The sequence below is a fragment of the Musa acuminata genome, chromosome BXJ3-4, assembly GCF_036884655.1.
Source record: "Musa acuminata AAA Group cultivar baxijiao chromosome BXJ3-4, Cavendish_Baxijiao_AAA, whole genome shotgun sequence".
NCBI classification, from domain to species: Eukaryota; Viridiplantae; Streptophyta; class Magnoliopsida; order Zingiberales; family Musaceae; genus Musa; species Musa acuminata.
Window position 1 is genome coordinate 36,518,345 of NC_088352.1, and position 16,540 is coordinate 36,534,884.

The 16,540-nt window shown below is 42.7% G+C and overlaps 2 protein-coding genes across 2 annotated transcripts; both read left to right on the forward strand.

Moving 5' to 3' along the window:
• Positions 1–3,184: 3,184 nt before the first annotated feature.
• On the forward strand, positions 3,185–5,602 carry LOC103977327 (ACT domain-containing protein ACR8). Its single transcript, XM_009392824.3, has 4 exons — positions 3,185–3,443; positions 3,638–4,484; positions 4,577–4,681; positions 4,810–5,602. The coding sequence occupies exons 1-4, from the start codon at positions 3,388–3,390 to the stop codon at positions 5,155–5,157; spliced, it is 1,356 nt and encodes a 451-aa protein (XP_009391099.1). The 5' UTR covers positions 3,185–3,387; the 3' UTR covers positions 5,158–5,602.
• A 4,660-nt stretch (positions 5,603–10,262) lies between these two features.
• LOC135636935 (3-ketoacyl-CoA synthase 1-like) lies at positions 10,263–12,231 on the forward strand. The gene has a single exon (XM_065149157.1). It carries the CDS (start codon positions 10,347–10,349, stop codon positions 11,925–11,927), a length of 1,581 nt encoding a protein of 526 aa, XP_065005229.1. The 5' UTR covers positions 10,263–10,346; the 3' UTR covers positions 11,928–12,231.
• Positions 12,232–16,540: the final 4,309 nt, after the last annotated feature.

A 16,540-nucleotide genomic window follows, 5' to 3' on the forward strand; every position in this document is an offset into this window, starting at 1 on the left:
GACTTAGTTAATTTTTCTTAAGTCATATGACACCCTTGCATATCCGTCTGGAAGGGGTCAACCTCCCTAAAACCTCTTATAGTCCCTTAAGAGCTTGTAAAAGAGAAGACAAGTTAAAAAAATATTTAATTTGAGATCCTACGAGTAGGCATTTTAGTAAATACTTAATAGATAATACAAATTACAAACATAAAGTTTGTATGCTCTAAAGTTTGTAGGGTCCAAGATCATACACTATAGTAAAAAATCTCTATAAGTGTCCACATGATACTGTTGTAGAACTAGATAGTAAATCAACCTTAGACACTATTTCAAAAGCCCAGGTAGCTCCAAGGAGGGTATGCTGATTGACACTCTATATTACTTTTGAAAACTCACAAAATGATTGTTTGGATGATTTATTTTTAGATAATTTTACCTCTATTTGATAACTACTGTATTTATAAGACTAAAACAATTATAAAAATAAATAAAAATAGGACTATCAAGTTTACTATAAGTTTTTGTAAATCATAAATAAATCAAAAAATATAAACATATATAAAGATTACATTGAATACTATTTATATAGATTTATCTATAATATCTCCGCCCAACTCTCCACTTTATTTGTGAAGGACATCACGGGACCATCTCCACTTTAATATCATCAAAATGATCTTGTGCTCCATGCTTCTTGTCTTTTATTTTACTATTTAATTAAATATTTTCTATCAAAATTAGACTTGATCAAAAGGTTTTAATTTAAGCAAAACTAAAGGAAATGAAAAGGATATTAAATACTTTTTTTCACATCAATTTCACACTAATCCAGCACCTGATATCACATACTATCTTTCACAACTGATGTTAGGAAAAATAAGCTCTCAATATAAAATATTTAATCTCATAATATTTTATTTTTATAACTATAAATCTTTTAATATAAAATTTTAAAAATATAAGGATCACCAGAATAAGAGAGTGGTACATGAATAAATATATAATTAACCTAAGTTTTTTATATGAATAGGGTCTTTTCGAAGCAATGGTGATGATGGAATGTGAAACATTGCCCAAGTCTTCTCCTCTAGAGCACTCTGGACGGAAGATCTATTCATGTAAATGGAAATGTCTATTAATGAAAGGAGAAAGTTACGTAGGTAAGGAAAGGCAGCTGAAGAAAAGTCTGCCTTTCACACACTGCAGTCCCAAATATATTATTTGGTCATGACCGGGCCATCGATTTGTGTCTGATAGAACCCATCAAAACCACTGTGAAGGATTCTGATGGCATGCGTTGACGCAAGTTTCTGAAAGTTGACCTTGGATTCAAAGTCAAAGTTGTTTGAGGAGCTTTTCACATTATTAAATCGGAAATTTATATTCGAGGGCAGTGATGTGTTAGACCAAACTCATGGAAGCACGGCAGCCACGGACACAAGAGGTGCAGTGATCTTGAGGGCCACTCGACGTATACATACTGACCCCTCCAACCTTGGAAAGTTGATCAGCGACGTAATAATTGAGCACATAAATCAATTTAAGCCTTTTTTTAGCCTTCTGCATCTTCTTTTACGTTAAGAAAACAAAACATCAAGATCAAGCCACAATCTGCACCTCGAAACACTGTATGAAGAAGGATAAATGACCTCCTCCTCTTTGCTTCAGAAATAGGAACAGATGATCACCTCCTCGAGATAACATGAGAACGTTATCGACCTCCTCCTCTCCCCACCACCACAGCCGCCGCCCCTTGGCTTCGTCTAAAGCCAATCGGCCAAAAGTCCGCTCCCGTCTTTCTTCCGTTCATTATCGTTCTTTTTATCTGTTCCTTCTGCTCCGTCCCATTCCAACAGGCTGTTGCTTTCCGACTCGCCACCCTCGCGGCCCCACGCGCCTGCGTCCCATCCGACGGTACGAGGAAAACTAAGGGCGGGAAAATTTATGTAGAATAAGGAATAGAAGTCAAAATAAAGAAAGGTGCTCGCATCCGTCGCGAGACCTGCGTTTCTTGCCCCGTCAAAAAGAACGGCGCCGCGCGGCCACCGTCCGTCACGGTGACCTGTCCTCAACGTGTGTAGATTATGGCGCTCCATGTGACATCACGTGAGTTACTTCCTTCCCCACGCGTAGCATCCGCGATTTGCCACTTTCCCGTGCGTCCAAACTGAATAGCACAACAATAAGAGGTTGCCCGACCGAACACCATGTTGGTCCCACGTGGGTAGAGCAAAGGGTGAGCCCGACAGGGTTACTGAAATTCTTGCTCTCCGACTCCAACGCCATGCCCTTCAATGAAGCCCTTGATTGCGTGCATGTGGCCCCGGACGACAAATCACACGACAGAGCTCCGTTGCCGACACGTGCTCCCTTCGCCTTAATTGTTCCACATTACTCTACGCGTGTCGCCCAAGCCACTCCGACGTAGTTCCCCGTTCAGGTCCAATGCACTCGCGACACGTCGTTGGACTCCCCACTGTGTTCCATGCCACCTCCTTGTACGGTAGCTGTGACCTCGATAGATGAGCTCCGACCATCTATCGTTACGTTGTCATTTTCCTAAAACGCCCCTCCTTTAAGGCTTCCCCCTAGAAATCATGCTAATTAGAACGGCCGACGAGACAGCACAAGGCCGTGGCTGTCCTCCGGCCTCATCGACAATTCTATCAAAACATGGCTTCGACGGGTGTGAAATTGATGTCCGGGTTCACGTGGAGACCGTTACCTGAACAATTTAAATCCACCGCCAACGTCTACATTTGTGGTCAAAACAATTAGAAGTTGAATATTGCATTAAGCCAAGTTAATAGAATTTTATTTTTCTAAAATATCTTCCCCCGGTTCGATCCTCCATTTTAATTTAGTGATGCTTGCAGATAGTTTGAATTTGAATTCATGTGTAGCCTAAACTCGAGAAAACATAAACGAGGCCGTCCGTTCATGTCTGCTGCTACTTCCCATGTTATCCGGTTATGGTGCAGGTCGTGATTAGTTGCCTGAGTAAGGGTAGCGTGGGAAGAGCCACAAGGGATAAGAATGACAGTGTGGGAGGGGAATGGGAGGTGTGGACCCGGGTCGGAATGGGTAGGTCAGGCTGGGCGTTGCTGGCGCGCGACGCCCGCGGTGGGCCCCATTCACAGACCGTCCGTTTCTTGTGCAGGAGACGTGCGTTTGCAACCTTTTTAAACACCCGAGTCCTCCCCTGCGCTCCTCTCTGGGCTCAGCTTTGTTCTCTTTCCTCTCCCTCCTCTCGTTTTCATTCTTCCCCCAACCAAAACAGGCGCGGACAAGTAGCAGGAGCGAGAAGAAAGAAAGAAAGGGAGATGGAGATCTCGATTTCTTTTTGATCCGTTACGAGGTTTCTGTAAACACAGTAGACAAACAGGGGTTTCTGTAGAAGAAGAAATGGAATTGGCGGATGAGTACCAGAAGCTCGTTAACAGAATGATGAACACTCCCAGGTGAGCCAATCTTTCGTTTCCCTGCTTCTCTACGTTGTCTTTGCGCCAGATCTATTCATTCCTCTTTGTCTCTCCCTGTCTTTTCTTGGTTCGTAAGATGTTAATGTCCTCCCTCTATGTTTGTCTTCAATTTTCATTTCGAGATCCACTGTTTTTCGAAATCTAATGGGGTTTGTTATCGATCGTGATGGCAGGGTGGTGATCGACAATGCAGTGTGCGCGACGGCGACGGTGGTGAGGGTCAACAGCGCCCGGAAGCACGGCATGCTGCTGGAGGCCGTGCAGGTGCTCACCGACCTCGGCCTCACCATCCAGAAGGGCTATATCTCCTCCGACGGCCGCTGGTTCATGGATGTCTTCCACGTCGTCGACGGCCGCGGCCACAAGCTCCTGGACCCCACCCTCCTTTCTCGCATCGAGCGATCCCTCGGCGGCGAAGCGTGGTCATCCTCCTCCGCTGAGGACGGCTCCAACAACCACGACGACGGTGATGACGGCGGCCTGGCGGGTCTCACGGCGCTGGAGCTCACCGGCACCGACCGCCCGGGCCTCCTCTCCGAGGTCTTCGCCGTGCTCCGGGACCTGGAGTGCGACGTGGTAGAGGCCAAGGTGTGGACCCACAACGGCCGCATCGCCTCCCTCATCTTCGTCAAGGACCACGACTCGGGCTCCCTCATCGCGGATGCGCACCGCGTCCATCGCATCGAGGGCCGCCTCCGAAACGTCCTTAGCGGTGATCACGACGTCCGCGGGGCCAAGACCACCGTGGCCTCCCCCACCATGACCCACTCCGACCGCCGCCTCCACCAGCTCATGTTCGCGGACCGTGATTACGAGCGTGTCTCCTCTAACGAGGCCTCTTCGTCGTCGTCGAAGTTGTTGATCTCTGTTCAGAATTGGACCGAACGCGGGTACTCCGTGGTCAGCGTGCAGTGCCGCGACCGCCCGAAGCTCCTATTCGACGTCGTGTGCACGCTTACCGACATGGAGTACGTCGTCTTCCATGGCACCTTTGGTACTGACGCCGACCGCGCCTATCAGGTAGATATTCATCGACAAGTCTCGTTTCCCCATTTGATCGTTGGGAAAATTGTTGGATTAATTGGTTTTTGAGTTTTGTCGATCGATTGCAGGAATTCTACATACGGCATATGGATGGAAGTCCGATCAGTTCGGAGGCAGAGCGGCAGCGAGTGATCCAATGCTTGCAAGCTGCAGTCGAGCGCAGGGCATCTGAGGTAACCTTCTTCCTCTGGTTCAGTTCTCAGTAATATTCTTTTCATTCATTGCTTATAAAGCGAGCGCCAGTATTCCGTACGATTCCTCTTTCCAGCCTCTGTTTGGCTCACTGTCGCTCCTCGATCAGGGAATGAGGCTGGAGCTGAGCATGCCGGACCGGAAGGGCTTGCTGGCGGACGTGACCCGGACGTTCCGCGAGAACGGCCTCTCAGTGACGAGGGCGGAGATCACGACCAAGTCCGGGGAGGCCAAGAACGAGTTCTGCGTCGCTGACACGAACGGCCAGCCGCCGGACCGCCGCGCGATTCATGCCGTCATCGAATGGATCGGAAAGGACCACCTCAAGTTGAACGAGCAACGCATGGTTTGGTCCTTCCAGGACCCGTCGCCGGAGGAGGCGGCCGGCGTCTTCAGCCTGGGGAACCTGGTGATGAGGAATCTATACTACCTAGGCCTCATCAAATCCTGTTCCTAGAAACCACCGAATCATGCGTTGGCTCATTGAACCGTGCTCTAACTTCCCTTGGGTCCTTGCCTTTTACCAAGTCATTCGAGTGAAAAGGTCTGGAAGCAGCAAGTGGTGAAAGCGAGAATATGGAAGCATATGACTCATGCAAAAGGGGCATCGGGGTCCCACGCGGTGGTTACAGCTGTGTACGTTAAGGTAATTTGAATATATCCAAAGTTATAGGTTGGGTAGATGAGATATCCGCAAAACAAAGCATATGGCTGCCATTGTTAGGTAAAAGCGGTGGTTGCGCTGGTGCCATTCCTGCCAGCTGTGGACTAAAATGATGGTGGGGGGGTGGTTTTCTATTACTGTTCTTGCTCTTTTGTTACACATGTACATATCCACACGACTTGTACACATGCCCACGAACATGCTAATATAGTAAAAGAATCGCTACTTTGTGTCTTCATCTTACCGGAGCTCAGAGTCGTTGAACTATGGGGGATGCCGTGCTTGCTAAAGGCAGGCGGATTAGTGCAGCGAAGCTCTTGGCGAAGTCACCGATCGCGTTCCAAGGATAAGAATTTGAAATTAAATGTTGACCTCGGAAGAGGTTGTTCGGAGACCGAGGACAATCCAAGCTGCGTTGCCTGTTCGAGCCTTCCTGGGCGTGCTGCGTGGCTTAATGATGTTCCCTCGACGACTGGTCCATCAGATTGACCAAGTCTTCATCGGAAACTTAACAATGGCTGCATCTCCAACGCCAGACTCTGTCATCCAATAGGCGTCGTCCTCGCGACACCGAAAGGATTGTGCTATCTATTGTTTCAAACACTAGAGAAGTTTCAGAGTATAAAGACGAAATAAACCAACATGGATTTGGTGTTACGCCGTCTTGCAAGTAGTAACACCTCGAGACCATTTAATATCACATGACACAGCAGCTACAATAGTGCTTTCGCCGCTCGATGTTGCGCAACTGCCGATTGATTGATATAGGATATCTTCTCTTGAGTGCTGAAGAAAAACAAGTGACCAGTCACCACATGGATAAATTTGGGCGGGACATATATAAATATATAATTGGTAGTGGTAGTGGAGCGAGGATGGAGGAATCTTCGAATCCTATTCGGTGAAGTACATGTCATTCATGTGACTCATCAATGGTTTGTGCAACTTCAATCAATATTATTTAACTCCGATCCATTTCAAGAGCATATAAATTAATCGCAGGACTATTATCCCCGTGGAAAAAAGTTCATAAACTACTTAATACTTTTTCATAATTGGGACAATGAATATGCTGATTCTGTGAAATTTATCTCCCATTCTCTCTGTCTCTCAGTCATTCCATGAGAGAGAGAGAGACTCTCCGCAGCAAAATTTGTACCAAACAATCTAATCACAGCTGATCCATAAACAGAGGGTCATAGTATCTGTCTAAGGATTCGTGACGTGGAAAGGATGATGTAAGATTGCTTTCGGCTCAAGTATTAGGTACTCTTTCTTTCTCTCCCTTCCTCCGCACGGCTCCCAAAGCAAAAGAGGGCCACATCACTCGATGGGAAAAGGGAAGTCATGGTCGATTCTTCCGATTCATTCACGCATCGTTCTTACAAGGTTGCTTCTCGTGCTACGTTTCCGTCCTCTTTCTATCGCGCTTGAGCCTTGCTTTGTTTTAATTGCTGCAGGGTTTATTGTTTACAGGGATTGTTCACTTCTTGGGGACGAAGTAAAGGCTTGTATGACATCAAAAGAGAGAAGCTTAGACCCTTTGGTCCACGAGAAACCATAGGAGGTCTAATCCTTCACCATGTCAAAGCTTTGTCATCAACACTGCTGTTGCTGCTACCTGTCAAGCTGTTCATCTCATCTTGAATTAAGCCCTTTATTTCTCTGGCTCCACTCACACCTCATTATGTCCTAGGGTGTTAGCAAGATCATGATATCAGTCCTAGGATGTAGGATGTGGCTTGCTTGAACTACAATGCTAGTCATTTTTAGGAATCAGCTAATCTGCTTTCCTGTAAACTACGAGCAGGAGATGGAAAAGTGAAAGCTTTAGCTGATTCTTCTAATACATTGCTTGTTCATGAGTTGGAATCTCGTGCTTCATGGCACGGGTGCCATTGGCTCTTGTGGCAGATTGGCCCCAGTGGAATCTATCTTGGTTGGGCAGGTGATCTTTTGGGAATGCTAATTCTCCTTCTAGATAGATGAGTTATCACCCAGTGGTAAGTTGACTGTTCTAATATAATAAGCCGGATCTGCTAGTGACTGCCTACTCTGCGGCTGGTTCGATTTGAATTCTGATTCTGATTCTTGTTCCAATATACTACTAATTGTTGGATCTAATGAGAGTGACACCCAAAGAATTAGGCACCTGCCTACCCCAAGTGGATGAAATTTCAACCCTGGAGAAGATTCTGCATGAAATTTCAGCATAACCAGAAAGAAAAATAAGTATGGCTCAGCTGCAAGCTAATGCCTGTCAATACTGTCTATAAAACGTTTAAGAAACAAACCCATGTTGTTAATCTATATATTTAATGAACTTAATATGCAGAATTCCATTAAATCTAGATGAAGAATGTCCAACATTGACAGGTGAAAAACCATTTCTTTGAGAAAGAAAAGTGGAGAACGAAGTCTACCGAGATTTTTCTCTCGATAAGAAAACTGTTGGCTGACAAAAATTTATGCTGTATTCAACAATCTGATTTGAATATATAAACATTTCTGCATGAGATACTTCTGTATATGTTGCTGTCATGCCATGACTGCCAATTCAACACCACGAGGTCAAATCCTTTGTTTGTAGCCTTAGCTAACTCGAAGTTTTCTCATCCTCATGTCAACTTACAATGTTGGAGTACAATAAATCCTCTCTCTCTCTCTCTCCCTGCAAGAATAAGATTGCCTAAATTAGGCATTCCTTTTTAGCTCTACTCTCTTCCTATTTGGTAAAGATTCAGGATGATCAAATGAGTCAAGTATCATTCTATTAGAGCTAAATCCCCCAATACCAGTTTTAGTGATTCTGAAGGAATCCCTGATATCCTTCAGCCAAACACCTCTGCTCTGGCATGTAGGATCTCGTCATGCCTTTGGTTCTCAGTGGTGATGCCTCATGCTGCAGAGTATTTTTGAAGAGCAAATCCCAGCTGCATCTTTGCAGACATCTTTGCCGACCAATGCAGGATACCATTCAATTTTCCTCGATAACCTTCGGTCTTGTTCTTCTTCTAGCAGCAGTGTGTTGGATAGCATTAACCTTCAACTAGTGCTCAATGGAGGCAGGAAATTTGCATGGTCTTTCTGGTTCTCACCGGTGCAGATCACACATTGCACAAATAGTGCAATGGATTTATTCGAAGATTCTGCTACTGCAATGCGATTGAGACCATAAAATTTCCGGCTTCAGTGCCATCTTAAATGCCAGCAGATTACTTCATGAACACACACTTTGTCTTAGTGGCATTCGATGTCAGAGCATTGCTTGATATGCAACAAAGCCACCCCATGACATCCTCTCTATAAACACAAACTCGGTCTTCGGATGGATGTTAACGGAGACCACATGCACTTCCGTGAAAGATTACTTTGTGTGTCTCTTCCGTTGTGCCTCAGGCGATCATCCCAAATAAGTTGGTGGTCTGTCTGAAGCTTTTGATCTGGAATCACAAAGATCAATTGAACTCGTGGATGTAGCGATGGGCTTGTTAAAGTACTGATCCAGTAGAGATTTCTATTGATTAAGAGGCCTAATACAACGAGTGCTCATGGCATTAAAGTAGGAGATAGGTAATTCAAAAATACATCGAGCAATATTGAGAATCTCCTCGGGAGGATCCATGTTTGTTTGACTCAAATTGAAATTAATAAAAATATACTCATCAAATTTTTATAAGTCAATCTTAATCTTATCTATTTTCGATGTGGACGAGATATTCCTTACATAAAACTTACTGAAATAATAATCTTGTAAAAATAAAATAAAAAATCTTTTCCATCGTCAAGACAACGCCATTTATGATCTACCAAAGTAACCAGGCATACACGATTATAACCCTAAGTGTCCTAGAACCTGGCCTTCAAGAAGTCATTTATCATTAGGTACAAACTTTAAAATTGGAAAGAAATATATTTCTTAGTAAATCGAAAACGCATGAAGTAAAAATATGAGATGATGATCATTAGTCTGTTGACCACGAAGAAAGCAATGCTTAGCTTCAAGCAATGCCAAAACTAGCAACGTAGTGACATGCAGGAAGTCTTTGATGCAAAAGCTTTCAAGAACAACAAGTAACCCGAGAAATAGATTAAAGACTTTCATAACATAAGCCAAGCAACTTTAGATGAAGCAGAGAACGTGTGCTGATGGGCAAAAGTAACATCAGAAAAGTAACACCGATGCAAGTTGGTTCTAAATTCAACATCGATAGAAGTTGGGCTATCAAATTTCAACACGGTAAGTAAGTAAAAAGGAAGACTGTAATCCAATCCTGGGAATGACTTGTTCTATTGCTCGAGACATCGTCGATGGCAAAGTTGAACACGAGGGACACCTGTTGTCCACAAAATCTTTACTTGAATGCTGAAACAAACTGCATGTCTACTGTGTCTTCTACACCATGATTTCAGTTCGGGCAACCCTTCCTTTGACATCCAATTCCTTCCCCGGAGAAGGTGTTTACAACGTGTGCCGGGCAAGTCCCCTCGGATCCGTCCCATGCGTATTAATTGTATGATTCATCGACGCGTTGTTGGATGAGCGGATGTTAGTCTGTGCAAGCAACGAGGACTGAGCTATTATTATTGATCGTTCCCCGTATCAATCTGTACTCCTCCGTGTAGATTATAAGACATTAATTCCCTTCCGCTTCCTTCCGGCCACCGGGTGGTTGAGCGATCTCCCTCCCTCCTCCTCCCTGCCTCCTGTTGCCTGCCATCCCATTAATACCCGTTGGCGACGACGACCATGTTCCCTCCTTTCAGCCCGTCCGCCTGTTGACCCTTCCCACCTACTTCGACCATTACCGACACCTAAACGCATTCATTACAACTAATCCTGCTCAAGTCCTCGCTGCTGTTTCCGCTGAGGGCAATCTCTATATATCTTTCGATGACAATGCAATTCTTCTTTGAGTACGTTTCCTTGTAAAGTTTAAGTGTATACTTCGATTTCACTGCCTTTGGTGGCTGCAGTTGGGATGGATATGGCGGCCGCCGAGCCTGCGGTCATGGACCGCGAGCGCCTGACGGCCGAAATGGCCTTCAGGGACTCCTCCATTGTCATCAAGATCCACCGGCGTTTGCCCGACTTCCTCCATTCCGTCAATCTCAAGTACGTCAAGCTCGGCCTGGGCTACACCAGTATCCCCACGTCTTACTTGCTGGTCTCTCTCCTCGTTTCCGCCGTCGCCGCCACGCTCCGGCTCGACCGGGTGCTCATGGCCACGTCGGTCCGGCTCTCCGTGGACCCGGCTACCGGCCTCGCCTCCTTGGCGGTCGCGTTGGTCATGCTCGGCGTCTACTACTTGAAGAGGCCGCGTCCCGTCTACTTGGTGGACTTTGCTTGCTACAAGCCCGACGACGAGCAGAAGATCTCAAAGCAGGGGTTCCTGGAGATGACCGAGTGCACCGGCATGTTCAATGAGGAGTCGCTCGACTTCCAGACCAAGATCACGAATCGGTCGGGTCTGGGGGACGAGACGTACCTGCCGCCCGGCGTGCAGTTCCGGCCGCCTCGGCTGTGCATGGCGGAAGCCCGGGTGGAGTCGGAGGCCGTTATGTTTGGTTGCCTCGACGCCCTCTTCGAGGCCACCGGCGTTAACCCTCGGCGCGACATCCGCATCCTCATCGTCAACTGCAGCCTGTTTAACCCGACCCCCTCGCTGGCCTCCATGATTATCAACCGCTACAAGATACGTGAGGACGTGAAGAGCTTCAACCTGGGAGGCATGGGCTGCAGCGCGGGGCTCATCTCGATCGACCTCGCCAAGGACCTACTGCAGGCGAACCCCAACTCCTACGCCGTCGTGCTGAGCACGGAGAACATCACGCTCAACTGGTACTTCGGCAACGACCGCTCCATGCTGCTGTCCAACTGCATCTTCCGGATGGGGGGCGCGGCCATGTTGCTATCGAACCGGCGGGCGGACGCGGGGCGTGCCAAGTACAAGCTGGTGCACACGGTGCGGACGCACAAGGGAGCGGACGACAGCTGCTACGGGTGCGTCTACCAGCGGGAGGACGGCCGCGGGGCCGTCGGAGTGTCCCTGGCCCGGGAGCTGATGGCCGTCGCCGGGGACGCACTCAAGACCAACATCACCACGCTGGGGCCCCTGGTGCTCCCGCTGTCGGAGCAGCTCAAATTCCTGGCGACGCTGGTGGGGCGGCGAGTGCTAAGGCTAAGGAGCGTACGGCCCTACATCCCGGACTTCCGGCGGGCTTTCGATCACTACTGCGTGCACGCCGGAGGGCGGGCGGTGCTGGAGGAGATACAGAAGAACCTAGGGCTGTCGGCGACGGACATTGAGCCGTCCCGGAGCGTGCTGCACCGGTTCGGCAACACCAGCAGCAGCTCGCTGTGGTACGAGCTGGCGTACGCAGAGGCCAAGGGGCGGGTGCGCCGGGGGCACCGTGTGTGGCAGATCGGCTTCGGGTCCGGGTTCAAGTGCAACAGTGCGGTGTGGTGGGCGCTGCGCGACGTCCCGCCCGTGGACGCCGGCGGTCGCGGGCGTTGCAACCCATGGTCGGATTGCGTCGACCGCTACCCGATTAAAGGATAGGCCTACAGTAAGCAAAAGGCAAGCTTACAGCTTTCTTTTGCTTCTTAAGCTTCTACTATTACTGTTTGGTGCTGCAGCTGTTGCCCAAATTAACAGCTGTTGCATATACTTTTTCTATATATATATAAATATAATATAATATTATATATATATATATATATATATATATATATATATATATATATATATATATATCACACAAATAACATTCTCAGTTAAACTGATCAAAGTTACTGTACAATAAATAGACTTGACATAATTAAGTTTGTTAGATTACTGGTCATATCCAGTACATATAATCTAACTCTTCTGTGAGACTATTTTTAATTCATGCATGAATATTTTCAATCGAAATGATCTATTTATCATTTTTATTCATTATTGGAGAGTCGAGTCGATCGATCCTTTTTATCTTTTTTTTTTTTTGAATTCGATCATCAATGAAAGAATGAATGAATAGTTTTACGGAAAAAAGAAAACGTAATGGATCTAAACAGCCCACTTTTTATTCTTTTATTGCCTGATATCATCAAATTGTTCATCAGTATTTGATATTGATCCCACATCTAATTCAGGATATATATTATTCACTATCACTTACTCTTTTTAATCTCTAGATCTTTTTTTTTTAATTTATTATTACAAAGCCTACTTTATATATAATATATGTATATATTTCGTATATAGTTTGTTAATATTTTAATAATATTTTCCTAAGTTATTTTAAAAAAAATAATGAAAAACGTATAAAACTCAATGACATTTTTTCGATGTTATTTCGGCATCCAACGAGGTGTTTATAAATGTGCTCAATCTATATTCAATATCTTCGTTCATGATTGATATGGGTGAGACATGCTTAGATGACACGTCACTCCAATTCGACCGTCAAAGATCATGATGCTAATGGATTGATGATTGTGATAACAATCAAAGATCTTCCACAATAATAACCTCAACAATAGTAAGATCTCCCCGACTACATGATGAGATATCGTAAATCTGTTGAAGAAAAATTTTCCCTTCCAAAGATGTATAAATATAGAGTATTATGTATTGTTTCAATGTAATCTTCTCTTTATATTTCATTTCTATCATAGTATCAGAGCTATCGTCGTGAAGGCCACCATCGAATCTTGGCTCCTTCTTTAGACCGCGACTCCATCTCAATCGCTCGACTTCACGAATCTAATAATAATAATAATAATTTAATTATTAATTAATTAATGCTCGAATGATATACATAACTATTTTCATCATTGATTGATGGAGTCTTTAACACAATTACACTATACTGTAAAAAAAAAATGTTCCATGTATGTCCTAAAGGAGTTTCTAGCTAAATATATATTTTAAACTCTGAAATCGAGTTCACTGACTTCATACTAACTTAAGAATTATAGGATCTTATCGATACACTTCTAATATAATTTTATAAAATCTCGATACGTTTAACTTATGTCCAACTCAGAATTGAATCTCAATTGACTCCAAACTCCTATTATATATCTTGTTATATATTTATTTTAAATTATCATTTCGTCACTTTTTAAGATTTTTTTATCATAAAATTAATATATTTTTGTTGAATATCAAAATGACATTCCGAATCTTAAAGATGTTAGAAAAAATTATTCTAAAATATTGTATTAATAATTATTTACTTTTAATCTCTCATTTAATCACTTGTATTATGGAATCTATATGATATACATGCACAACTTAATTTGTCAAGCCTCGTAATTGCATTGAAAAATATTTAATTTACTATTCTAACGCCACACTCGTGGAGAGTTAGAGAGAGTTGTGGTCTCCCATAAGAAACTACAGATGAATCGTGTTCGTGTTTGACGTAACCACGTGGATTACGATTCAAAACAAATATTAAATACGATGTGGACCATTGAACTCGAGCTTCATCATAAATCGGCACCTTGTGCAAGCTTAAATGTCTTCTTGGAAGGATAGAATTGATGGTACGAGAATTGCATAAAGTAAGTACATTTATTGTAATACTCCGGATTAGTTCCACATCGATCGAAATTAGATAAAATTAAAATTAATTAAGATTAACTTATAACGATCTAACGAGTATATTATTATAAATTTTAATTTAAGTATTTTGATTAGTAATTTAAATCAAACAAAATTGATAGGTTAATTAGCTTATCAGATCCGTATCGTGACATTTGATATCAGAATCGCGCCGGTCGTTATTATTAGCGTTGTTTAATGATCGGTTGCCATGGAGTTGCAGGATGGCCATTAATGTTGCCACAACTACTACCTTACATCGATGGCAATGCTTGCGTTTAGTCACTCATAGTTAAATGGTCTCGGAATCCATTGCCACAACCACTAGGGATGGACACATACCTGCCTTATAAATTTTGTTTGTGCACGTCTGTCTATTCTTCTGCACCTACAATTTTTAGATTTTGGTTAGATGGTGGCATCCAAATTAATTGCCACGACGAGTGTGAGATGGATGGACACATAACCAACTTATAGATGTTACTTGTTCTTCTTCTTCTTATTGGATAGTCTTGTAATGTGTCATGGCAACCGCAAGTGAATGGAATAGAATAGCAAAGTATTTGTTTGTTCATATCAAATATAACCTTTCACTGTCCCATAGCAATTGCATGAGATGGAAAAGAGAGAAAGTCGATCGATCGACGATGGATTGCTATCGTACAAGACGACGAGCCAATCGGAAATTTTATTTTAATTAGAGAAAAGACACTGTATTAATTGTCGCGAGTCTTCTCACCTAATACCCGAATTAACTGTGGCAACTACGATGTATGGTTATGAAGTGCACGATAAGCCATAGGACTTGGTAATGTAATTAATGTAACATCAATTAAATTTGGATGCACGACTCATAAAATTATAGTTGATATGGTCATTAATTTTAGACTCCACGTATAAACATCAATCGATGTCTATTGAATGTGTTATGATGATGGAAAGCCTATGGGACATACTACTCCTTTGTGACAACTAAAGAAAATATTTCATCATTAAATCGATGATTTTAATGTTTAGGTTATATAAAATACTTTCTTCATTCTAAGTTTACTAAATAAATATCAAAATTTTACAAATATTTTACGATCACTAACTTAATCACTATAAGGGTTTTATCGGAGACACTCTCGATATAATATTTATAGAAACATAACGAATAAAATATGAGATATGAATATTTTCTACAAGATCTGATTATTCATAAATAATTTTACATTATTTCTCGATCGAAACTAATTCGGAGTACTATAGAAAACTTCGTATTGATTGTTTAACTAATCAACCCAATGTTGCACTTGCTTCCTCGAGAGCTTCATTTCAGCCACAACCACCCCCGACCTATTCTAAGGTACTCCACCGACAAGATGAGTTCTACCTTACATGAACAATTACAAATAAATAAATAAATATATTAATGACATAAAACACAAGATTTGGTAAGCAGTCAAGTGGCTCTCAAAATCAATCATCTTTCACTTAATAAATATAAAAATAATCTTTTGTCACATTTAGGATGCAAATGATCTTATGTACTCATGTATCGAGCATTTTCAACCACTTTACAAGGAAGCATCAAAGAATGGTATTCTTCTTTTTTTTTCTCTCATATTAATAATATCTTTTAGAAAGTTGTTTTAAGAATTCGGGTTCCACCTCATTAGTAGTCAATAAGCAAGAAGTCTATAGCATCTCCATTCATTCATTCATTCAACAAGGCAAGGATCAGCCCATTCAAGTGGTCGACCCTAATCCTTATGTATACCTTTACTAAGAACTTGAAGTCATCACAATTCCTTTAATCGATAGTCAAGAAGCCCCTGATGATGTTCTCTAACCTACTATAAAGGGTGAATTGACATATAGCAATTGAATAAGAGAATAGTAAGAAGCAGTTTAGAGATGAATAATATTCATGATTTTGACCTTTGTTATCTCGTTAAGCGGAGTTGTCACTTCAGCGGGAATGTAAGCTAAGGGTGGCATCTCATTCCAAAATTGATCTCACTCGCTTGAATTGACAATAGCCTTATCTTCTTGGGATCATTATTACTATCTCTTTAAAAATAATGATTTATTATCATTTTCTCAAGTCGATTATTTTTTCAAAACCATCACATCCTTCACGATTGTATCGTAAAGAGAGTCATTTTAAATCTTATATTCTCAAGATGATTACACCTTTAGATTAGTTATTCTTATAAGAGAAATGATCTTCGTAAAGTTAATTATACCTTTAAGTCTTCTACACCATCAAATTGATTCATTTGCTACAGGATGACATTTTATTCCAATATCAAAAGAGGATCCACTCACTTAAATTGACAACAGTGTTACCTCTTTAGATCATTATTGGTATCTCTTTAGAAATAATAATTTATTATTATTATTTTAAGTTGGTCATATTTTCAAAATCATCACATCATTCATGATTATTGTATTACGAAGAGAGCGTCCTTAAATCTTATGTTCTCAAGATGGTTACGAAGAGAGTCTCAAGATGGTTACATCTTAAAGTTGGTTATTCTTATAAGAGAAATGGTTTTCGTGACATCGATTATACCTTTAAGTCTTATACATCT

What these genes read in the sequence shown, in the direction of transcription:
- LOC103977327 (XM_009392824.3), top strand. Translation starts at nt 3,388, where the DNA reads ATGGAATTGGCGGATGAGTACCAGAAGCTCGTTAACAGAATGATGAAC. An exon ending in ACGCCGACCGCGCCTATCAG is followed by an intron (nt 4,485 to 4,576) that starts GTAGATATTCAT and finishes GATCGATTGCAG; the next exon opens with GAATTCTACATACGGCATAT. An exon ending in TCGAGCGCAGGGCATCTGAG is followed by an intron (nt 4,682 to 4,809) that starts GTAACCTTCTTC and finishes CTCCTCGATCAG; the next exon opens with GGAATGAGGCTGGAGCTGAG.
- LOC135636935 (XM_065149157.1), top strand. Translation starts at nt 10,347, where the DNA reads ATGGATATGGCGGCCGCCGAGCCTGCGGTCATGGACCGCGAGCGCCTG.